The following is a 24,968-nucleotide window of genomic DNA, read 5'->3' as shown; positions in this document are numbered from 1 at the left end:
GGTTAAGGCCCACTTGGAAGCACCCCATTAAAACTTCAAAACCATAGCAGACCATACTAAGTACATAGAGTATTATTAATATTATTATACAAAAGTCCAAAAAGGCCGTATATACTGTCACTATCACAACTAATCTGAATTTCAACATTGTTTGTTTTATTTTTTAAACAGTATTACCACATTCAGAACCAAATTTTTTAATCTTATTTTTCAATTACAAAGTTAACATAATCATTATCAATTTTGCTTGAAGAGATAGAAAATTAAATATTCTAATTCGAATGTTTACAAGCACTAAAGTATAAGAATCAACTGTAAGAACTTCTATATTTACAATTCTTCCTTTTTTTTTTAAGAAAAAATTAATTGTGATTGATAAAAATTTTAACAAATATATTAAGATTACGTTGGTTATAAATGAACTTAAAATGTCAAATTCATCTACAAATGAATTTTTTTATATTTGAAATAAATCTAAAAGTTGAACATTTGTTTGCTTTTATTTCTAATATTTTTGATATAATAATTTTAGAAGATTAGAAAGATGAAAAATTTTATTATAAAATTTTAGATCATTTAAGTTTATGAAATTTATTTGAAAATTCTAATCTCTCTGTTCCCTTTTTGTTTACATAGTTTGACAAAATATGTATATTAAAAATTTAGTTAATAAAAAATTTTTTTTTTTACCCTTAACTCATTAAGATATAAAAGTCATTCATTTAACGAATGATAATAAAGGTTATCATAGACAAAATAATTATTTATATGTATAAATTTAGAAATCTTATAAATATTTATGATATTCAAAAAAAGAATAATAAGTAAATAAAATGGAACGAAATATATTATATTTTTTAGTATAATTTGATTTAAATGTAATTTTTAATTGGAATATTTAACTTCCACCATTGTTTGATTGATCTCCTGCAATATGAGCAGAAGGTAGATTATAAAAATGTAAGCGAACAGAAAACAACAAACCCACAATTTTATGCTAAATACCTAACTTAAAACTGACAATATGTATTGATGATAGCTGGTGGGTCACGTGTTTCTGCTCAACTTCTACTGTTAAAATGTGTAAATAATATATCTTAAATATAAAAATCACAAATGAATAGAATATAGTTAGTTGACTCTAAAAATATTAATATTATATAAATTCTTTTTTTTAAAGGGTAATATTATGTATATTCTCTAACATGAGAAAATAATTATTAAATTAACAAAATTTATTTGTTTTTATTTTATTGAATAAAATTTGATTTTTAAGTTAATACAGAATGAATAAAATTTGAATTTTCTATAAAAAAAGAGTATATTAATTAAATAGGAAGTTGCAGGGTTTGTAAAAAAAATTTAAGAAAGTATTGACATTTTTAAAATTTATAAGGAAAATTTACTAAATTTAAAACTTTAAACTTACTTCTGAAAGTTTTAACTTTTCAATATCATTCTATTTTTGATTTTTTACTTAAAAGTAAAATTAAATAATTCTATAATTGTTTGTTTGATGTAAATAAATATTCTCCGTCTATAAAGATATACATTGATTACATTTGGATGGATAATTTTCATGTAAATAAATATATTTTCCATGAATTGAAATGTGGCAATTTATGATTGGAAAAGTCAGAACGGTAATGGAAGTCATCGAGCAGATAATCCTCATCCAAAAGATGGACTGTAAAAATGAGAATATATATATATAAATGAACTATTTTTTAAACAAGAGGAAAGTAATATAAAATCGAAAAGACAGCAAATTATATCTGGTATTTCGCCATTGCCGTTTGCCGTTTGTTGTTAAACTTTTCGGCGATCACATTAAAATGGAGTAGCTGCGGCCCCACCAACTGGAAATTTGGGTCCCACCATATAAACATACCTATCCAATCCAAGTTGTTATCGATCCATTTCCGATCGTTGAAGGCTTGAAGATTTTCTTGGCAAGATCTGCTCTCAAGAGACGCGTGTTCATTAACTTCTTTGGATATTTTCTCTTTTGTCTGCAGTGAGGGATAGAGAGAAGAGAATGTTCCTCTTAGTAACAGGATCTGAGAATTTTCATGTACAGGTAAAATTATTTTGGAAATTTTTGTTTTGCAGTTTGGTTTGGCCTTGTTCTTTACATATACATTGGTTAAATTTTTGTCTTGTTCTTCTTTTTCACTTTTATTAGTGTTGTTTGCCTTTCGCCTTTCTGGGTTTGTTTCTAAATTAGAAACTCTCATCTGGATTTTATGGTTTTCTTCTTGAATATCTTACTAATTTGGCATCTGTGTTATTTAGCATTTGTTTGTATTATGTGACAGTGGTGGTTTAATGTTAATTCGTTAATTTATTTCCAATTTAAATGTTTTATTAATTGCATTTATTCTAGTGTTGATGATAGATCTAGTTTCTAAGTATTGATTTTTTTCGTTTCAGTTAAATTTTTAGACTTTAATTGTTCAAAGGAGGTTTTTTTGTGGTTTCTAATATGCTATTTTATTAATGACTTTCCTTGTTTTTCTGTTTTGATGTAATTCAATGCTGTGTTAAATGATGTATTTAAAGTTTAATCCTTTACTTCATCTTACATTTATCTCTTGTATATTTATATATTTAATTTACTTTTTAATTTTGTGTTTATGATTTGATTTCACTTGGATTTGAAATTTCATGTTTAGACTGAGCAACATGATTGATTGAGAAATGGGCAAAAAGGGCGGTTGGTTCTCTGCTTTTAAGAAAGCTCTCAGTCCTAAGGTTTGTCGGAAGTTTTGGACTTTGTTTCAATATATGTACCTTTGACTATTTAGATTTGTTAATAATCTAAGGCTAAAATTCGGTCACTTCTGTGTTTAATTAGAAATCCAAACCAAAGAACGCAGAGAAGAATCCGGATCTAGTTGTTTCTTCATTTGAAGGAACTAATACATTAGCTGCTCCTGCTGCTGTCACTCCTCCACCTCCACCACCTCCTCCTTCTCATTGCGCTATCGAAGATGTGAAATTAGCTGAAGCAGAGAATGAGCAGAGCAAGCATGCATATTCTGTGGCAATTGCCACTGCTGTGGCTGCTGAGGCAGCCGTTGCTGCTGCACATGCTGCTGCTGAGGTTGTTCGGCTCACTAGCGTGGCACGCTACTCTGGAAAATCAAGGGAGGAAATAGCAGCTATCAAAATTCAAACGTCATTTAGAGGATACTTGGTACATCTCTATTTACTCCAAGGGGTTTTATTTTATCTATTTAACAGCAAGGTGCTTAGATGTTTGTGTATATTTTATGTGGTAAATAAAATACAATGTATCTGCTTTTAGTTCAATTCTGGGAATTGCATTTTCTTTAACTTTTTTATAGGGGGGAAAGGCTGGAAATATTGTGATGCTTAGCATTTCAAATTAAGAGAAACTATTTTCATTGTGGGTGCTCAAGATAAGAAAAATCATAATTCGATTTTAAATTAGGAGTTCTCAATAATTGATCATATTGAACTTTTCAATAATAGAGCAGGTTTTTGCTATTCTGGTTTCAGGCAAGGAGGGCATTGCGAGCTTTGAGAGGGTTGGTCAGATTGAAGACATTGATACAAGGACAATCTGTCAAACGACAAGCAACTAACACCTTACGAGCAATGCAGACTCTTGCACGTCTGCAGTCTCAGATTCGCGCAAGGAGGATCAGAATGACGGAGGAGAACCAGGCCCTCCAGCGCCAGATCCAACAAAAGCGCGAGAAAGAGCTTGAGAAGTTGAGAACAGCTGTGAGTGTGCCCATTTTTTACTGTTTAACTGAATCCATTTCTGTTTTGTGTATGTGTGCGTGCCTGCATATATGCTTTCTGCTACTGGTTCGTGTTCGTGATCTCAAATGTGTTACTACTACTGTAATATATTCCTTTTTGGTTTATTTCTTGGATTTTATAGCAATTCCTTTCCCCTCTTTTCTCTCTATTTTGTTCTGGTCTATTTTCTTGTAACTTTTTCTTTTATTCCATTCTATGATATGCTCTCTCCCCTCTGCAATTTCTATTCTTGGCTCAATGCTTCTTTTCCTTACATAAAGCACAGTTATTGGATAAAATACTTGTATTTTTGGAGTTCTAACTTTCATGTACTTCGGCATCAGATTGCGGAGCAGTGGGATGATAGCACACAGTCCAAGGAGCAAGTTGAGGCAAACTTACTGCAGAAGCAAGAAGCTGCTATGAGAAGAGAAAGGGCTTTGGCTTATGCATTCTCTCATCAGGTAATAAATTTTAATATATACAAATGAAGGCTATATCTTTTTCCCACATTCATTTCCATCTCGTAATCCTTTTTTTGTTTTCCACTCCATTTTTATTTTTTAATTTTACGCTGTTTCGGCAAACAGCAGTACAAATCAACCTTTTAGTTAATTGCTCTTCCAATTATTTTCACATGCTTTTATGAATGATTTAGGTAATTAATTTAATATCAAGAAATGTTTTCTAGTTGTAATTTCAACCCTCATGCTGGATCTTAATTTGATATCATACACGATGGATTCATGATATGGGGAAAGATCGTTTAGGTTGTAAATTTGAGGGAAAAAAGAAAAGAAAGAAAACACCATAAATAAACTTACAAATGAACAAGAGAGGGGAAATTGAGCTTGTAATTTTAACACTAGGAGGCTATGTAAACCTCAAACTTGAATTAAACTTCATTGCGAAGTATTTCTGTGACATGTAGGTCCACATATGCATGTACCCTTAAAAATTAGCAAATGCATTACTATTAGAGCTCAGACATCTCCATGCTTAGAGACAAATCTTGAATCATACTTCCTTTCAAATAAAAAACTGACATATGATAAATTTTGGAACAGCAAGCATGGAAGAACTCTTCAAAATCAGCAAATGCAACATTTATGGATCCAAACAATCCCCAATGGGGTTGGAGTTGGCTAGAAAGATGGATGGCAGCTCGGCCTTGGGAGAGCCGAAGCACAGTAGATAACAATGACCGCGTCTCTGTTAAAAGCACAACAAGTCGTACAATGTCTCTTGGAGAAATCAGCAGAGCTTACTCTCGTCGTGACATCAACCTTGACAATAAGCTGTCGCCTGCTGCCCAAAAGTTGAGCCGACCTCCCAGTCGCCAATCCCCTTCAACGCCTCCTTCCAAAGCTCCTTCTACATCATCAATAACAGGGAAAACAAAGCCACCCAGCCCAAAAGGGAGTGATGATTCAAGGAGCTTGTTCAGTGTCCAGTCTGAGCGGTATCGGAGACACAGCATAGCTGGGTCATCAGTCAGAGATGATGAAAGCCTTGCTAGCTCGCCTTCATTTCCAAGTTACATGGCACCAACACAATCAGCAAAGGCAAAATCTCGAATGCCAAGCCCATTAGGATTAGATAGAAATGGAACACCAGAAAAGGCATCAGTGGGTTCCGCAAAGAAGCGGCTTTCATTCTCTTCTTCCCCAGCTGGACCAAGGAGACATTCTGGTCCTCCTAGGATGGAAGCCAGTTCCATCAACAGTGTTAACATGCGCATGGAAGAGAAAGTTATCAATGGAGAAAGCAGCAGGTAGCATAGGGGAAAGAAGAAATTCATTTTAGGCACTAGTGATAAAACAAAAATTCGGAAAAACAAATAAGTATCAATTCAGCTTTGTTATCTGCATCCGTTTTCTTTTCAGCAACAACTTTAATTAGGAGTGCGGAGAAAAAAAAAAAAAAGAAAATAAAAATGAGTTATTGTAATATTTAGTATCATTTTTCGTCGCCAGAAACACCTTTTTATTCTTCTAACAAAATGCCTTTATTAGGGAATGGTTGTGTATTGTGATATTAGGATGGATTCAAGGATGATAATATTATGATTTTTATTTAATTTTAGTGTTTCTGCAATTGCATTTCCACTGTTTAATTTTCTATTATCTCTTGTCCAGTTGGGTTGGGGGTTCTTGAGACACCGTGGAGAGAGCTGCAATTTCTAATCTTCTCTATTCTTTACTGTTATAAGTATGGATATTTCTTGCTTTGTCCGGTTGCATACGTATCCATACTGATTAAGTCAGATGTTTTTCATACAATGATTTGATTAAATCATATTTGGGCTCCGTTTTTTTTTTATAAAATAATTTACAGGGAGAATATATTTTCCATATTTTTTTATTATTTTGGAGCGTTTATAAAAATATTATCTAATTAAAAGGAAAATTGGGTCTTTTTTAAGAGAGTAAAATATTTTTCGGATATTAATAAATTTATTACAAATTTATAAATTCATATTTTTTAATTTATTAATCATCAATAACCACTATCATCGGTTATGGCCACTGCCACCGGTCACCGGTGACTTTCATATTTTTTTTTTTTTTTTTTACATCTTTCTCATATTTAAGAATAAAATTTTTTAAATAACTATTATTATTAATATTTATATGATCTGAGTTGAAAATTTTTATATTTTTTAACTAGTTTTCAATATTACAACCAAACAACGCAGAATAAATCATTTGAAAAATATTTTCTTGAAAAATATTTTTAAAAAAGATAAGTTATTTTCCAAAATAAACTATATTTGTAATTTGTGCATGTTTAAATTATAGTATTATTTGTGTAATTTTCTTGGCCATCACTTTAACTAGTCCTTGGAGTGGCTGCCACTTTACAATAATTTCCACCAGAAACCCTCTATAAATAGAGTAATTTTCAGAGTTCATGTGAAACCTTGGAAAGTTGGCTACTGTTACAGAGAAAATGGTTTAAGGTTTGACTATACGCGTTTTAAATCTAGACGTCAACACTTAATCCGAGTAGATGGAATAATGATTAATAGTTTCCTTTATTATTTGGCAAAAACAAATAAAATAAAACATGTCATTAAAATAAACCAAACACCATAGTCCTTGTTGTTGCTTTTGTAAACTTAGAACGATCAACTTTTTGTTTCTGATCACTCTTTCCTTGGAAATTCAAGACGACAGAATCATTGGCCCGTGTTGATAGGTTTTTCCTTTTTTCCAAGCCAATCTAAGTTGTCACGTACTCTTATTCAATTAACAGCTTTATAATGTCCATATGCTTATAAAATATTTTTTTAAATGATTTATTTTTCGTTATTTGATTATAATGTTAAAAATAATTAAAATATATTAAAATATTTAATTAATAAAATCATAAAATATTAATAATAATAGAAATTTTGTGTTTTAAAAGTTTTATTGTTAAATATGATAAAAATGTAAAAAATGGTAGATTATGAAAGTTGCTGATCATCAATGGTCGTAGTCAACAGTAGCCGGTGACTGACTTGTGGTAGTGGTTACCGATGATTAATAAATTAAAAAATATTAATTTATAATATTATAACATGTTTGTCAACGTTGGAAAATGTTTTTCTCTTAAAAAACGGAAGTCATTTTGCTTAAAATGAATTAACTTTTCTTTGACTAAAAAAACATTTTTCGTTGACTTATTTTACGAACGCTCGAAATAATGAAAAATTATAAAAAAATATGTTATTTTACGGAACAAAAAGAGTAATTTTACTTTGATAGTTGCCAAAATACATTTTAAAATAACATATAATAAATCTCATATAGATATTTTAATTAAATTTAGCATGAACTAAAATTAATGTCATTAGTGAAGATAAATACAGTTTTTTTTAGTAGTAGAGATTTTTTTAGTACTTGGGAGGAGATTTAAATCTGATTTATTGTCAAGTTGTAAAATCAATTACCGTTAGCCTATCCTTAGTGTTCAAAGATAAATATAGTTATAACTATGAGATTTGATCTTTTTAAATATTTTAATATGTTATATAATCATATTTAATATTTTGTTTTATATTAGAATTCGTAATTATTAAAATTTATTAATTTTAATTAAAAACCTAATAAATATAGATGATTTTCTATAAAAAAATGAAGTTTTTGTAATTAATTTTTCTTTTTTAATTATTTCACCACATCGGGTGTATACACTTGTAATATAAAATGAAAAGTTACAAAAGATAAACTTAAATTAAAAAACAATCTTAAAAAAACGGGGAAAAAATTTACTTTACAAAAGCATTAAATGATTCGAAAAAAAAAAAAAAAAGAATACACAATTTGCTTAATCGGTTTCTTTCTTTAATCGCTATGTGGCACAATCTGATTGGTACGTTACCCGCATCAGAAATTGACGTACACACCAGATCCTGCCAAGCTCATACTTTACTCACCTTCTTCGACCTCAAAACCCCCCCCGCCCCACCCCCAAAAAAAATAAAAAATGTAAAAAGATTTCTAACAAAAATTTAATGAGAACTCGAAAAATCGTCTCATCAAAGTCTCGGATACAACAAAAATGGTAAGCAAAAAAAAAAAAAAAAAAATCATTATATTGAAATCGATATTCTAGTCTGTTTACGGTTTGAAATTCACTTCTTTTCGTGTTCAACAATTGATGATTGTATATAGAGAATGGTGATATTGAATTAATGAAATTCTAGATGTGAAAATCAGGCCACACCCTTTTTGGCCGGGCTTGCAGTTGCAGCAGCTGCTCTTGCTGGCAGATATGGAATCCAAGCTTGGCAAGCATTTAAGGCGAGACCTCCCAAACCTAAACTTCGCAAGTTTTATGACGGCGGTTTCCAGCCGAAGATGACCAGAAGAGAAGCTGCTCTAATTCTTGGTATTAGGTAATTAAATTAACAATTATTAATTTATTCTCTTTGGTCAATGGTTATTATAATTTTAGGGATTTAATTGATGTTTGGTTGGTTAGATTCAACTAAATTAGAGATGGGCAATGCTTTTATCGGGCAATTGAGTCTTAATTGATTGAAAAATCATTTTATGCCTCAAGATTATTAGATTATCAAGGGACAAATTGATTTTTAGACTTGCAAATTAATTATTTGAAGAATTTTGGTCTTTATCCTCTGTTTAAGTTAGAAATTGATGAAAGATTTGAGAACTTGGAAAGGTTATTCTATTTGTTGTTATCACTGATGCTGGATAGATATATGTTTGGCATCTGATTCTGTCAATTTAAATCTTAGAAGAACACTTGTTTTAATAAAATTTAAATGATATTTTATTCTCAATAGTTCTATTTTTGGTATACTGGGATTGAAATGAGCTAAAAGGTGGCTTTGCAGTTCTACATAGGGTGTAAACGAGCAGAGGCAAGCTCGAACCTGTCAGGCTCAAAGCTCGACTTGAAGCTCGAGTTCAACTCGAAAAATTTTGAACTTGGGCTCGGCTTGAGGTTCGAGTAAGTCTAAAATAAATATTATATATATGTATATAAAACAACTTGACAGGACTCGACGAGCTTTCAAATTAAACATCATGAGGCTCAAGTTCTGTTGGTTTAGCAAACGAGCCAGAGCTCGAGCTCTAGCTCGATTCGAGTCGAGCTCAAATAGCTCGCGAGCCGGCTCGGTTCATTTATACCCCTAGTTATACATAGCCTCTTGGCCACCGCCGCCAAACACCCCCCCTCTCCTCCCACCATATCTCTCTCTTACTGCACCTAGAATTGGAACCTGAGACCTGATATTCTTCAATAGTTTTGTGTGTCGCCCTTGCTAAGAGGCTCTTTGAATAACCAAGGCAAATAAAAGTGTGATTAACTACATGTAGGACTGAGCAAGAATAGTTATGGTCTAATCTATGAAGTTTCTCACATAATAAAGGTTCTTTTCAATCTAAATTTCACTTCATTGCAAAAAGACAAATGAAATTATCAGTTTTATGCTTTAGTATAGATGATAATGAAGGACTATTACATGGATTTACCCAATGTAGAATCTTTGCAATGATCGTGTTTTGCTTTTGCCTTTTTTCTCCTTTGTTAGAAATAAGTTGTTCTATCCTTTTGTATGGTGTTAACAGGGAGAATGCGACAGCGGATAAGGTAAAGGAAGCACATAGAAAAGTAATGGTAGCAAATCATCCTGATGCTGGTGGTAGCCACTATCTTGCTTCTAAAATCAACGAAGCTAAGGATGTGATGCTTGGGAAAACAAGGGACGGTGGATCTGCATTCTGATAACTTGGAAATTGGTTAGTTTTGAGAATGCTTTTCTGATAAAATGATTTCCCTGTCCTCCCTGTCATGACTATTTTATTTTGGTCGATAAAGTCTTGCTTATAAATGAGCTGTTTTGGCTTTTGTTATGGCACTAGAAAGAAATTGATTTGCGTCCTATAGGTGTCTCTGTTGGTGGAATCTTAACCTAGTAGCCATTTGCTATGCCCAAAATAGCTTGATGTAAAGGTGTTGGAAGTTTTATGGTTTAGTTGCATTAAATCCTTCTTAGGAAATGTATGGTTTGTCCTACTATAACTTATTGGATCTTTAGCTTATTTGATCAAACAATAGTGAACTAACTTGTTTGTCTGAACTGAATAAATAAACTGCTTCTCTGAATTTATATGCCAAATTTTAATGCAACCCAAAAGCCTCATCAATTAGCTACTGGGTTCTCTCTCTTAAAATGATGTATCAAAATTCAAAGTAGAAAACACACAAAACTAAATAGTATAAAATAAGGTTATATCAAGATCAGTAAAATCTATTATAATCTAAATTACAGCCAGCATAAATCAATTAATCAGATTTAAGATAGCATTAGCTGTAGTTGAAATGGTCTGAAAAATATAATCAGATTTATTGTCCAACTAACTTTATAATGGAATTTATTATTTTGGATTTAATATTTAGACATCATATATGCATACACCTGATCAAAAGCACACTGAAGAAGGATAATATAAAGAATCCAAAGGCATTAATATTCTGCACAGGAAAATAAAATGTTTTGATGCATTAAAAATGATCGGAAAAACTCAAAAGCTCCAAATTACTGCGTGCATTCCATAGTATTAATTAATAAAAAATAATATAAACTACCATGACTAATTTTAATATTTTTTAAATATTTCATAAGTTAGCCAAAAAATAAAAACGAAAAAAACTTGGATTATCTTCTTTTTCTTTTTCACATATTGTTTAGTTTAAATGAATTAATGTAATGAATTCCACTTAGAATTTATCTAGTACGATGCAACTGATAATTTTATAATTGAATTCCACTTCCTAAACTATGCTAAATCCTAAATAGAATTGAATTCCACATTAGATGTTTGATATAATATCGTTCTCGCTGACCGACTACTCGTATCCTGTTCGTCGATACTCATCTTCTCTCCGGGTGTTTAACTCTTTTTTCTGTTCTGCTTCTCTCCTCTCAACAAATAGTCTTTTAACTATTTTATTCTAAAATTTGTTCTTCTTAGATAGTTCAAAATTTAATCTTTCTTAGAAAAAGTCTCCAGACTCGACTGTGTATCACATTGAAAGTACGAGAATGTGCTCAAATAAAATATTATTAAATTATAGCTGCAATCTTATATTATATATTATACTAAATTATTAAGAAATTTTTATAAATTTTAAATCACAGGTTTATGGTACAAGTGTCTTTACCATAAATATAGATTTTTTTTTTATTCCAAGAAAACCTTTGTTCCAATAATATGTGCTTTGCATTCAACATTTGGTCAGAGAAAAATGCAAGAAGATTCTCTCTTAACGGAAATAATACCAACAAAATTTTAAACTTCTGATTATATTTGCAGGTATGGCTTCTACCTTTTTTTTTTTCTTTTTTTGGAGAGAGCAAGTTTGGACTATATCCAGTCACATAAAAGCTGGAATTTGGATCCTAGGGTGGAAGAAAGGGTGTGGAATTTAAGGCATTTCTTTTCCAGTTAGCAAATGTTCAGTTTCAATATGGGATGAGTTTGATCAAATTAAGATTTAAAAAAAAAAAAAAAAAAAAAAAAAAAAAAAAAAAAAAAAGCGCTTCTGCTGTACCCTGATTTCAGCAAATGGTGAAACCTTTCGAAAGGCAAAATTCTTAGAAGTAACAAGGCCGTTGATGTAGACCTAATTTTTCCTTAAAAAATTATATTTTAAGCATATCAGATGGCAATGAAATGGAGATAAAAGTAATTAATTTTTATTTAAAAAATGATTTCAAAAAGGGGAAAAATATTTATAACATAAATATTGGGCTTTATTAATTATACCTACGGTACGTCAACTTATCACTAGTTCACCTTAACATGCTTAAATTTCAATTTATAACATAGACACAAAATATCAATTTTTATAACAATAAAAATCCTTGGCGATAGTAGAAATTGAATTGATATACGATTATATATGGCACAAAAATTAATGCAATGATTAGCAACAGTATGAACACTTTCACGTGCTACCTTCGATCTATAATATTTCTCGCATTAAGGAAAATAGTTTATTTAAAATACTTGTCATTTTTGTTGGTTTCAAAGAATAATAATTTTTTTTTTCTATGTTTACCCTTTATACACGTCCAATGATTAAAGGAAATATAGTCAATTTACTTAATAATCTATTGTACAAATTTAATAATTTTTTTAAGTAACGTGAAATTTCAAATATGATAAGTATTGTAGAACATAGATAATAACACTAAATAAAACAGAGGAAATGCATAAATATAAAAATATAAGGATATATTTATAAATATCAAAGATAAAGCTTTATAAATCCTCCATGATAAATAATGAAGCACTACTTACTAGGGGTGGCCACGATTTCGGAACCGAACCAAAAATTAACGGTTCCAGTTATGGTTTGAAACCGAACGGTTTAAGCAAAGGGTACTACTAGGTCAAAGAAAATGAAGCAAACAAAATAAGTTAAAATTTTAAAATTATAGAACTCGCAACAAGTGAAAATATAAATTCCTCTCATCCACACAAAAGAGAGGAATCAATTAATTAATTTTTGATAATAGATATTCTTATGAATTAGTTTAACTATAATTTAGGAATCAATTTTTTATATTTTCCCTTTTCTTTTCCAAAATGTTTTCGATTGTAAATTAAAATTAAATCATCAATATAACATTTATTTTAATTATTTGTTAAAACTACTTTCTTAATGAAATTTAATTTTTATATTTTTATTTGAGAAAATAATTATTTAATCTCTAAAGCATGCTAAAATTATTTAAATCTTTGATGTTCGCATCTGTCACTCTTTAATTTATTTATAATGGAAGAAATTTCGCTAATTTTTTGTTGATATACTTTGCCAATTGAAGCAACAATATTGAGGCAGCAAAACATGTATACTAAACATAAGCTTCAAGCAAACTTTAGGAAATTTTTTATGAACTCAATTAGAAATCCTATTATTTTTATTAAAAATTTTTATAATTTATTATATGACAATAAAAATTAATATCTATATTCAATTAGAAATTCTAATATTTTTGTAAAAACAAATAAAAAAGTTTAACTTAATTATTATGGATATTTGAGCTCAAGTATGAGTTTTAATATTAAAAAAAAAACTAATTTTAATTAAAAATAGTTCAAAACTTTTTAATTAATATAACGAATACAAACGATTTAGAGGGGTGTTTTTGTATGTTAGTTGGTGTTTTTTTTTAAAAAAAAAAAAATAAAAATAAATTTCACCTGTCACTCCAAACAAGTTCATTGTGATCAAAATACAATCTCAATGGCCACCTTCTTTTCTCTGCAACTCGAATTTCTTCTGTTTCATCTCAATCTCTCATTTCAAATTCAATTTTCTAAACCACAATCACTCGCTCACTAACCCCCTAATTTCATGTCCATTGTGTAACCATGGCAGAACCACAAGAAAATATCACACCCCCACAATCACTAACAGTACCACAACTTGTAAAACAGCTAACTGCAATCTTAACTGCAGATGAACTCCCAGTCCAAACACGTAATCACTACATTCCCATTTTCTCCTCGAACCCTTTTCTTCTGATCTCTCTCCTTTCTTCCAAATGCCTCTTTCACCGGCCTAATACTCTCCTGTCCTTCTACAAATGGGCACAATCTCATCTCCCTCCCTCAGTTTCTCGCTCTCCTCTTCCTCTCCTTTCCCTTCTCCCTACCCTCCTTTCGCGTCGCAAATTCTCCAACGCCAAAGCCCTTCTCACCTCCTTCATCGTTTTAGACAATTCCAACATTCTCTACCGTCACATCCTCAATCTTCCGGCTGCGGCAAAGAACGCTCGCGACTTGAAATCCCTCCTTGATGCTTCAATTGGGGCCTATGTTTCCTCTGGTAGACCCCACTATGCTGCACGGATTTCCTCTGGTAGACCCCATTATTGGTCTTGTAGATAAAATGGGAATGTTTAGTTGTTTGCCTGATGCTGTTAGTTACAAAAGAGACAAACTGAATGGAAAAGAGATTAACCTCAAACTCTGAAGAGATTGATAGAGAAGTTATTTAGTTTCTGAGGTTTGATGAAATTATTTAAATAATCTCGGCCTTTTGCACAAATATCCAGAGCTTCTTTGATATTTGCATCCGTCAACCTAAATAGTTTTTCGTCCAATTTTGAGGGTATTTTCTGTTAAATAGTGGAAAAAGTAAGAAAAAAAATGAGTGAAAATATATAAAATTAACAAAATTACCATTCTCTTCTTTTTTCCTCAGTAAGAAATCTTTAACACATATCCAGCTTTGAAAAGATGAATAAACCAATCATCCCACTAGCTACCAAAGAATCTGAACAAGAAAAAGAAGAAACAACAACAAACCCATATCAATCTCATATCATTGTTCCTTAATCTCCAATTCAAAACCAAGAACTGAAAGACCCATTTAACCTTGAAAAAAATCAATCTTTCATGTTTTTTATAAGCAAGAAAAATGGCGTTCAGAATCGACCAACAAAAGACAACAACAGAGGATCCTTTATCCAGAACACAACAATTCTATAAATCTACTATTGTTTCTCGTGCTCTTTTTGAATCCGCCAACGCTACATTTCTTTAACCATCGAAGAACAATACAGGTAAATATTTATATATATTAAAATTAATCCTTCCACGTTATTTTTTTTCAATATTTCTTTGATCTTTTGATTTTTGTATAGCTTTATCAAAGGATTTGAAGATACATATCCACAAATTGCCACTGAAAATACAACAAAGATTGGCTAGCAAAGAGATGCAGAAACCACTTAATTATTTGCATCAGAGGTAGCGATGCATATAGTAATATCAAATAGCGACGAAGACGATGATGGTGAAGGTACGGGCGGAGGCGGAGGTGGAGATGAAGGCAGAGGTAATGATACTGATGATGGAGGAGGAGTTGCAAATTCTGATGTTGATGGCGGAGGCGGCAATGGTGGAGGAGGCGGTGCAGGTGAAGTTGGTGGAGAGGGAGAGAATGGCTACGTGTGGCTTTCATATTGCCAGGATGTTTTCATCGTTTCTTTATGACTTAACGGAAAAAACTCTCAAAATTGCAGGGAGAGACTTAGATATGCAAAAACGTCGGGATACTCTTAATATTCGTTCAAAATGTAGGATTACTTAAATAATTTGGCCATACGTTAGTAACTAAATATTTAATTTTGCATAATTTTAAAAACAATTTACTTTTCTAAATAGTTTTAAAAAAAAATTATTGTCAATAGTTTTACATAAGAAATTTCGAAAATGAAATAGTGAAAAGTTAGGCCCTTTATTGCTGAATTAAATAGAATTCTTTTAAAATTACCATGGAGTATTGTACAGTGTAAACTATTTTTTTTTTATATATTTTTTAAATATGCAAATTTAGCTAGAAGTTCAGAATTTGAGTTTTCCTTTAAATGTTGTTAAGCCAAAAATGTTGATTAGAATTCTCCCTCAATGCTTAAACTACTTAAGCTTGAAGAATTTTAGTAGGACCTTAAATATTTTCAGTCAGAATTTAAATTCATTTATACATTTGATATATTTTTTGTAAAATTGAAACAACCATATGATTTAATTCTATAAATTTGGACTATCAGAAGGTAAAAGTAGAAAATAAAAATTTGAGGGGGCGATGTTTTTTTTTTAAAATTTTTTAAGAGAGCAAAACAATTTTCTTTTATATATTTCAAGGAGACAAAATGTAATTTTTTATTAAATTTTTTTCTTAAATTTCTTTTTACTGGGGTGGTAGCCTGCCGCCCTTTACCTAGTTCTGTCTTGACTGCATCACATTATTCATTTAAATTAACATTTATTTTTAATATTTAAAAATTTTTAATTATTCCATAAACAATTATTTATATTTCACTTAAAACTTTCAATTAAACTTTTTTTTTTGAATAATTAGAAAATTTTAAATTAAAATTTACACTGAAGATAATAAGTCATTGAATTTTTATAAAGTTTTATAATTTTTAAAAATTCAATGATGCCTATACTTTTAGTTATCAAATATTAAGAAACAAGTGAAATTATCAGATTAATAGTTTTTTTTTACAATTTTCATATTCCCATCATCGAACTGTGTTAGTAGTCGTTGGAATCAACTTGCTGCCGTTTCCAGCGAACGCGTGAGTAAAATATTCCAAAGCCTGAAACGACGCTGTTGGGCCTCGTTTTCAAAATCTCCATCTCCCTGCTCCAAGCTGTATTGTAAGTTGCAACTCTCCATCTTAAAACTAATTTCATATCCAGAAAGATAATCATGGCAGAACCACCGGAAAATATCCCAAATCCACGATCAATGGCGGTACCGCAATTTCTAAAAACCCTAAGGAAACTCTTAGCTTCAGATGAACTCCCACTCCAAAAGCTCAATTGCTACATTCCTATTTTCTCTTCAAATCCTTTTCTTCTTATATCTCTCCTCTCTTCCAAATGGCTCTTCAACCGTCCCACTACTCTTCTCTCCTTCTTTAAATGGGCGCAATGTCATCTCCCTCCCTCCATCTCTCAATCTCCTCTCCTTCTCTTTTCCGTTCTCTCTCCTCTCCTGTCCCATCACAAATTCTCCGACGCCAAATCACTTCTCACATCCTTCATCGCTGCTGACAAGTCCAACATCCTCCACCGTCACATCCTCCAGCTACCTGAAGCGGTAGAGAATCCTCGCAGCTTGAAATCCCTCCTCGATATCTCAATTAAGGTCTATGTTGCCTCTGATAGACCCCACCATGCTGCACAGGTTTTTAACAAGATGAACAGGTTGCATCTCCCGCCTAAATTGCGTACTTGTAATACTCTTCTTAATGCTTTGGTCAGGTTTCCGTCTAAGCATTCTGTTTATTTGTCTAAAATTGTTCTTAGTGGTATGATTAAACTTGGTGTTAAGGTCAATACCAACACTTTTAATATTTTGGTCTACGGGTGTTGCTTGGAGAACAAGTTTGGGGAGGCAACTAGTCTTCTAGGTAAAATGAAGGAATTTGGTTGTTTGCCTGATTCCTTTAGTTACAACACAATTTTGGATGTTTTGTGTAAGAAAGGCAAGTTGAATGAGGCGAGGGATTGGTTATTGGAAATGAAAAATAAGAGTTTGATGCCAAATAGTAGTGCTTTTAATATTTTGGTTGGTGCATATTGTAAGTTGGGATGGTTGAAGGGAGCATCTCAGATTATTGAATTAATGTGGGAGAATAATGTCTTGCCAGATGTTTATACTTATACCATATTGATTGATCGATTATGTAAAGAAGGGAGGATTGATGAGGCATTGAGGTTACGAGATGAGATGGAGAATTTGAAGTTGTTGCCTGATGTTGTTACTTATACTGCATTGATTAATGGGTGCTTTGAGTGTAGTAGTAGTGCAAAGGCAATTGAATTGATTCAAGAGATGGAGAGGAAGGGAGTGAAGCCAGATGCCGTTATACAAAATATACTGGTCAGTTGGTATGTGAAGGATGGAAATGTGGATGATGCAAGAAAAACCATTAGGAAGATGGAAGAAACTGGAGTTTCATTTAATACTGCTAGTTATAACACAATTTTGGATGCTTTGTGTAAGAAAGAGAAGCTGAATGAGGCTCAGGATTTGTTGTTGGATATGAAAAATAAGGGGTTAATGCCAGATAGTTGTAGTTTTAATATTTTGGTTTGTGGATATTGCAAGTTGGGGTTGCTGAAGGAAGCTTCTGAGGTTATTGAATTAATGTCACAAAGTAATGTGTTGCAGGATGTTTGGACTTACAATATTTTAATTGGTGGATTATGTAAACAAGGTAGGATCGATGAGGCGTTTAGGTTGCAAGATGAGATGAAGACTTTGAAATTATTGCCTAACGTTGTTACTTATAACACATTGATTAATGGGTGCTTTGAATATGGTAGTAGTTCAAAGGCATTTGGATTGATTCAAGAGATGGAGTCGAAGGGAATGAAGCCAGATGCATTTACACATAGTATAGTGGTTAAGTGGTATGTGAAGAATGGAAAGATGAATGATGCTAGAAAAACCATTAGGAATATGGAAGAAAGTGGATTTTCATCTAATATCGTTTGTTATAATATAATTTTGGATGTTTTGTGTAAGAAAGGGAGGTTAAATGAGGCTAAGGATTTATTATTAAAAATGATAAATAAGGGGCTGATGCCGGACTGGTGTACATTTAATATTTTTGTTTGTGGGTATTGTAAATGGGGGTGGTTGACGGGAGCAGCTCAAGTTATTGAATTAATGTCACAAAATAATGTGTTGCCTGATGTTTGTACTTATACTATGTTGATCGGTGGGTTATGTAAAGAAGGCAGGATTGATGAGGCATTTAGGTTAAGAGATGAGATGGAGAATTTGAAGTTATTGCCTGATGTTGTTACTTATAACACATTGATTAATGGGTGCTTTGAGTGTGGTAGTAGTTCAAAAGCATTTGGATTGATTCAAGAGATGGAGAGGAAGGGATTAAAGCCAGACGCATTTACACACCAATTACTGATTAAGTGGTATTTGAAGGATTGGAAGATGGATGATGCCGAAAAAACCATTAGGAAAATGGAAGAAAGTGGATTTTCACCTGATCCTGCTGCATATAATACTTTGATAAATAAGTATTGTAAAATAGGGAAGCTGGGTGAAGCATTTAGGATGATGGATGAAATGGAGAGGAAAGGTTTGAATGTGGATAACGTGAATCTTAATTCCATTATTCATATTCTTTTTGGGGAAAATTCTTTTATGCCAGATGTGTTTACTTGTAACATTCTTCTTCGCATGCTATGTAGAAGAGGTATGCTTGAAAAGGCTCTTAATCTCTTCAACACATGGATTTCAAAAGGGGAAAAAGTCGATGCAGTTGCATACAACACAATAATATTGGGTCTTTGCGAACAAGGCAGATTTGAGGAGGCTTTTGATCTTCTTGTAGAAATGAAAGAAAAGAAGCTAGGTCCTGATTGCTATACATGTAATGCAATTCTGGGTATACTTGCTGATGCGGGTAGGGTCGAGGAGGCTGAGGAGTGCATGTCAAAAATTATGAAAATGGGACAGTTGCAGGATCAGAATTTACTTTTGGATAAATGGAAAATTATGAGCAGTCAGACTCCTCAAGTATCTGATCCAAATTCAATTGCTTTTTCAGAATAGATTAAGGAGCTATGCGCTCAAGGGAAATACAAGGATACAATACAAATTTTTCAAGAAGAAGAGCTTCACTTTAAATAAATCTGCCTATATTAATTTGATTATGGGACTTGTTAAAAGGAGAAAAAGCAAATCATAAAGTTACTTTATCATTCTGAGCTCTTCTTGGGTTCTTGACATTGCCTAGCTGGAGAAGACACATCATATCATTAACATCAACGTTTTTGCATGCAATAAGGAGTTGAGGTAAAGAGGTTTTACCACCATCAGTATTATATTTCACTCAATTTGTTCTGCTGATTGACTGTTAGATGCATATGCATAAATGTATGCACACCATGTATATGCTTCTGCTGCATAATACATTTTTTTTTTCTTTTTTAAAATGTATAATTGGATTTTGTAATAGCTAGAAGGGGGAGCAAATTTGTAAATGGGGAACATGCACTACTCAGGGTTGGTTTCGTCGTTATTTTTTGCACAATTTGGCAACTTTGCTTTGTCAAATAAGTTTAATAAATTAGGTTTTCATCTGCAAAAGTATTCTAGTTGATGGATTTTGAGTTTGTAAACTGGTTATGCTGTTTAATAATTAGGAGCCATTCTGCATACAGATGGTAGAGGTAGAAGAGGGCAAAATAATGGAAAGCTAATATGATGCATAATGTATTTAAAAAGCTTGAGAACAGGTAAGTGAGTGCGAAATAAGGGAATTTTTTAGTTCAGACTGGATAATAATGTGTTTCCACTAAGAGTGAATAATATACTTTAGCTTGAAGGCATACTAAATGCAAGAAAAAGGTCCAGCAAGACATGAGTTATATGCCCATTTAGTAATCCTTTAGGGAGTTCCACAGGATTTAGTGGATTTTAAGCTTCATTATTGGGTTGAGTTACGAGTTGGCTCCCTTTTCGCCCCAGCTTGGGGGGGATGGATTAAGTTGCATTGAATAAATAAGAAAAGTGGTCTGCCAGAGAATATCTGCAGTATTTTTTTTTTCACACTTATACTGAAAAATGAATCTTGGTATAAATGCTTAAGTATGTCCTTCGAATTCATGTTGCAATCGCAAAGTTATATAAACCTGAATTTAAGGTAAATCATGTCCATGCTTCTTCCCTGCATCAGCACTGCAGATAATACCACTATTAGCATCAGCATCTTAACCATCTTCAGTTCCAGCCATATTTTTTCATCTGCCACGTCACCCGATAAACCATCATTGATAAATCTATAAATTATTTGCTTGAGGAAAGAAAAGCTATTGCTTTTATGTTTTTGTATAGATGATAAATAAGGACAATCGCATAAATTTACCCAATATAGCATCTTTGTAATGATCATGTTTAACTAGATGTAAATATCGTGGCACACCCTTTTGGTTGGGCTTGCATTTGCAGCAGCTGTTCTTGCTGGTAGATATGGAATCCAAGCTTGGCAAGCATTCAAGGCGAGACCTCCTAAACTTAAAATTTGCAAGTCCTATGAGGGCAGTTTCAGCCGAAAATGACCAGACGAGAAGCAGCTCTAATTCTTGGCATTGGGTAATTAAATTAACAAGTATTAAGTTTTTCTATTTGGTTAATATTTGTTATATACTTGATATAGAATAATAATTTTAGGATTTAATTAATGTTTGGTTGCTTAGATTCAATTAAATTGGAGATGGACAATGCTTTTATTCAGTAATTGAGTCTTAATTGATTGTAAAATCATTTATGCCTCAGATTATTAGAATATTATGGGACACAAATTAATTATTAGACTTGTAAATTAATTGTTACAAGAATTTTGGTGTTTACAGTTTTTTCAAGTTATAAAGTGATGAAAGATTGGAAAGACGTGAAGATATAAACCGAAGAACTTGGAAATATTACTTCTATTTGTTGTTATCACTGATGCTGTATATATTTGTTTAGCAGCTGACTTATGATATGTCAATTCAAATCTTAGAAAAATACTCATTTGATTAAAATTGAAACCGAAAACAAAATTTCTTTATCTTCTATTCTTCAATGGTTCTACTTTTGGTATTTTTGGAATTAAAATGAGCTAACAGGTAGCTTTGCCCTTTTTCATGGCTCTTTCTACTGCACCTAGAGTTGGAACCTGCAGATGGAAATCTCAATTTTAACTGCTCGGGTATTTTCCTAGGAACATTCTTTTGCAACATGAGTGATGCCCTTGCTAAGAGGCCCTTTGGATGACTAATGCAAATAAAGCATGATTAACTACATTGAGGATTGAATGAGAACAGTTTATGCACGATGACAAACAGGACATAGTAAAAATTCATTTTTTCAATATTGAATTTCACTTAATTGCGCGATGACAAACGGGGCAGTCTTTTTATGCTTTAGTATAGATGACAATATGATAATTAAGGACAATTGCATAGATTCACCCAATAGCAGCTTTGTAGTGATGCTGTTTTGCTTTTGCCTTTTCATTTCTTCGTTATTAAGTTGTTCTTTCTTTTTTATGGTGTTAACAGGGAGGATCTGACAGCAGAAAAGGTAGCCATTTTCTTGCTTCTAAAGCACATAAAAAATTAATAGTAGCAAATCATCCTGATGCTGGTGGTAGCCACTATCTTGCTTCTAAAATCAACAAAGCAAAGGATGTGATGCTTGGGAAAACAAGGGATGATGGATCTGCATTCTGCTCATCTGAAAAACGGGTTAGTTTTAAGAATGCTTATGCAATTATATTGATTTCACTATCCACTTGAGTCTTGACATATTTTATTTTGGTTGATAAAGTCTTGCATATAAATCAGCTGTCTTGGCTTTTGCACTAGAAATTGAATTGTAACTTGTTGTTCCAATGGTGGAATCTTCACCTAGTAGCCATTTGATATGCCCCAAAATAGCTCGATGTAAATGTGCTGAAAATTTCATAGTTCAATTGCAATAAATACATGTTGGATGATTCTCTGTTTGCTTTAATATGCAAAAGATTCTATTCATTTTTAGTTTCCAACATATCTTAGAAAAAGAAAAAAAAAAATCATCGGAAGTTTTCATTACACTGAATCACACTGTTGTGGTAAGTATAATTTGGATGATATACTTCCAGATGCCTGTATCTTTTATTTTTCTCTGCAGTGCATGTGTTATGAATTTAGATAATGCATTTATATCCAAGACAAGACTATTAGTTGGATTGAACATCTGAATAAGAAAACTGATATTCCTATTGATATACATTTTTCTTGCTCACTAATCTCATTTACTCGGTTTTAACCTATATATATTTACTACAAAGCCTTTTCTTTTCTTTTTTTTTTTTTTTTCACGAGTATTAAGGTAAGCTGGTATCACATGCATAATAACTTTTCAGCATTATACAAGATCCATTTCCTGAAGTCCAATCAAAGATGAAACAAGAAAATTACCAAAGTAATTTTTTTTTTCCACCATATTCTAACCCTGTATAATTTGAATTTCTTTTGGTAGAATGTATAATTTGAATTTTGATGCTTGTTAATTGTTATAATTGCCTTTTATTTTTATTTATTTGTTTTTGTATTGTTGCACCCTAAAATAGAGGGAAAAATCTCATTCTAAATTTGCATTCAAATGTTTCAATTGTATTTAATTAAATTCGTTTTAAGTTTTCGATTGAATTTGAGATATTGATATATGTGAATTAAATTTTTTTTTTTCAAAACAAAATAGAAATGTATTTTTTACATTTTTAAAGATAAAAATTCAAAAATAGAAGTTTTATTTACTTTTTAGTTTGAACATATCAATAGAAAACTAAAAAATAAAGGTATTGTAGAAAGGTTTAACAAGAAACAACCCACTAAACTTTAGGCTTTGTTGCAATTGCGCTTTTTTTATTTTTTATCCTAAATTGCAACTTGAAAAGATTAAGTTTGGTATGCTTAAATCATTCAAACCTGTGTTTTCTGTTCATTCTTAAATTTTTTGTGTATAATTTTGATCTGTTTACTATTCAAGTTTCTCAAGTGAATATAATGGCGAATGTTACTGGTGAATATTACAGGTATAAGTGAAGTTATACTTGATGATGATGCTTTAAGAGCTTTTGATTTTAGTAAGGTGAGTTTTTTTCTATTAAATACAAAACATATTCCAACAAGCTCAAGGTAATCCAAAATCACAGTTAAAGATAAAAGTAGGTGTGACTCTAGATAGCCAAAGCAAACTCTAGAATTTTTCGTAACTATTAAGGTCCTGTTCAGCGAGATTAGTTATTTTGGTTGCTTTGAGTTGTTTTAATAGTGTTTAGCTGTTAGCTGTTAGCTGTTTGATTAGCATTTCATAAAGTGCTAAAAGTTAAATGTTACATGAATTAATTTTTTATAAAACGTTATCTTAACCTCTAAAAGTTAATTCAAACGCTATATTACCGAATACTATAAAAAATAATGTTTAGCATTTCAAAATGCTAAAATCTATTTAAAAAAGTTATTGTTGACACAATTTAAGTTTGTTTTTGTGATGCAGGAAAGTGTAGAAGTGGATTCATGACTGATCAGAGGAGAGAAAATAGTTTTATGACTAAGATATCCCCACTATCCTCCTCTCTCTCTACCCTTCTCTCTATTTTCTCTCCCTTCATGTCTCTTCACCTTTCCTTCTTCGGTCCTCAAAAATTAGCTACTGTTAGCATTAAGCAAGTTTTAGCCTGAGCATATACATTCTTCAGTGCAATAACGATGGTTGTTCAACAAAAGGCATTGAGAGTGGAGATTATATGAGAACATAACAAATCCATTAAAGTAAATAGAATTTGATGCCAATGCAGACACAAAAGAAATCGAAGGGAAAGCCTCAATATACAGCAAGAAAATAAAAACCAAAGCCATAAAAGAGTATTGAATCAAGAATAATCAACAATGGACAGAGGAAATTTTGGGAAAATCCAAAACACAAAGATAAAAAGAAGACGAAGAAGATGATCAATCTAGTAAAGATCACGCATATACAACGACAAAAAGAAAGAATATCTCTTTCTCTTTATTAGAAAAGAAAAATATTAATTAAATATATATATATTAATGATGTTTCTATGAATCTGTGAGAGAAACTTTTTGTCAATGTAACCGTTCAGATTTGATTTCCATGTATTTCAATGATTCTAATTTGAGTGGTAGTCTTAGGCTAGGATTTTGGTAGTGGGAGAGCAACAGGATTGGGAAAGAAGATGGTGATGGTGGTTGTGGGTAGTAGATTTCATTAGGGTAGTAGATTTCAATTTCACGCGGACCATAACTTAAGGACGTTATAATGTATTTTATAAAAAATAAGTCCTCACTAGTGTATTTGACCAATATGGAGAGACGTAATAATGATTTTTCCTTTTAAAAACTAAACCAATTTAATAATAGTTTTTAAAAGTTAATTTTTATAATAATAAATAAAATAAAAAAATAAGTTGACAGTTTCTCTAAGAATATATTTTTCACGATTTGAAATCAAAACCGATGGTTTTAAATAAAAACCGCCAATGTTGGTTTCACAAAATAAAAAATCAGAATTAAACTCTAAGTGCACGATTTTGGTTACTATTTGAAATCAGAATCGTT

The 24,968-nt window shown here is 31.5% G+C and overlaps 3 protein-coding genes and 1 long non-coding RNA gene across 6 annotated transcripts; 3 read left to right on the top strand and 1 right to left on the bottom strand.

Annotated features, from left to right (window-relative positions):
- The first annotated feature begins 1,918 nt into the window (after positions 1–1,918).
- Positions 1,919–5,793, top strand: LOC105639182 (protein IQ-DOMAIN 3). Its single transcript, XM_012223152.4, has 6 exons — positions 1,919–2,080; positions 2,676–2,754; positions 2,858–3,199; positions 3,526–3,753; positions 4,119–4,238; positions 4,842–5,793. The coding sequence occupies exons 2-6, from the start codon at positions 2,701–2,703 to the stop codon at positions 5,550–5,552; spliced, it is 1,455 nt and encodes a 484-aa protein (XP_012078542.1). The 5' UTR covers positions 1,919–2,080; positions 2,676–2,700; the 3' UTR covers positions 5,553–5,793.
- Positions 5,794–8,175: 2,382 nt separating this feature from the next.
- LOC105639180 (mitochondrial import inner membrane translocase subunit TIM14-1) lies at positions 8,176–10,292 on the top strand. The gene is made up of 3 exons (XM_089722204.1): positions 8,176–8,325; positions 8,481–8,659; positions 9,861–10,292. The coding sequence occupies exons 1-3, from the start codon at positions 8,323–8,325 to the stop codon at positions 10,015–10,017; spliced, it is 339 nt and encodes a 112-aa protein (XP_089578330.1). The 5' UTR covers positions 8,176–8,322; the 3' UTR covers positions 10,018–10,292.
- A 3,125-nt stretch (positions 10,293–13,417) lies between these two features.
- Positions 13,418–14,783, bottom strand: LOC149495779 (uncharacterized). 3 transcript variants are annotated; one of them, XR_016321194.1, is made up of 3 exons: positions 14,685–14,783; positions 14,269–14,583; positions 13,418–14,184 (listed from the first exon to the last, which is right to left on the bottom strand). It is a non-coding gene; the product is annotated as an uncharacterized LOC149495779 (long non-coding RNA). The 3 variants fall into 3 exon arrangements; XR_016321193.1 differs by lacking the exon at positions 14,685–14,783 and having other exon boundaries at positions 14,269–14,425; positions 14,490–14,572; XR_016321192.1 differs by lacking the exon at positions 14,685–14,783 and having other exon boundaries at positions 13,419–14,184; positions 14,269–14,390; positions 14,490–14,618.
- Positions 14,784–16,422: 1,639 nt separating this feature from the next.
- Positions 16,423–20,947, top strand: LOC105639185 (uncharacterized). The gene is made up of 2 exons (XM_012223155.4): positions 16,423–19,653; positions 20,812–20,947. The coding sequence occupies exon 1, from the start codon at positions 16,531–16,533 to the stop codon at positions 19,408–19,410; it is 2,880 nt and encodes a 959-aa protein (XP_012078545.1). The 5' UTR covers positions 16,423–16,530; the 3' UTR covers positions 19,411–19,653; positions 20,812–20,947.
- The last annotated feature ends 4,021 nt before the right edge of the window (positions 20,948–24,968 follow it).

This window comes from Jatropha curcas, chromosome 6 (assembly GCF_041381405.1).
Source record: "Jatropha curcas cultivar XTBG-Jc1 chromosome 6, XTBG_Jcur_1.0, whole genome shotgun sequence".
Classification (NCBI taxonomy): Eukaryota; Viridiplantae; Streptophyta; class Magnoliopsida; order Malpighiales; family Euphorbiaceae; genus Jatropha; species Jatropha curcas.
Note: the sequence above shows the minus strand (reverse complement) of the source record. Positions and strands in the feature narration are given on the sequence as shown.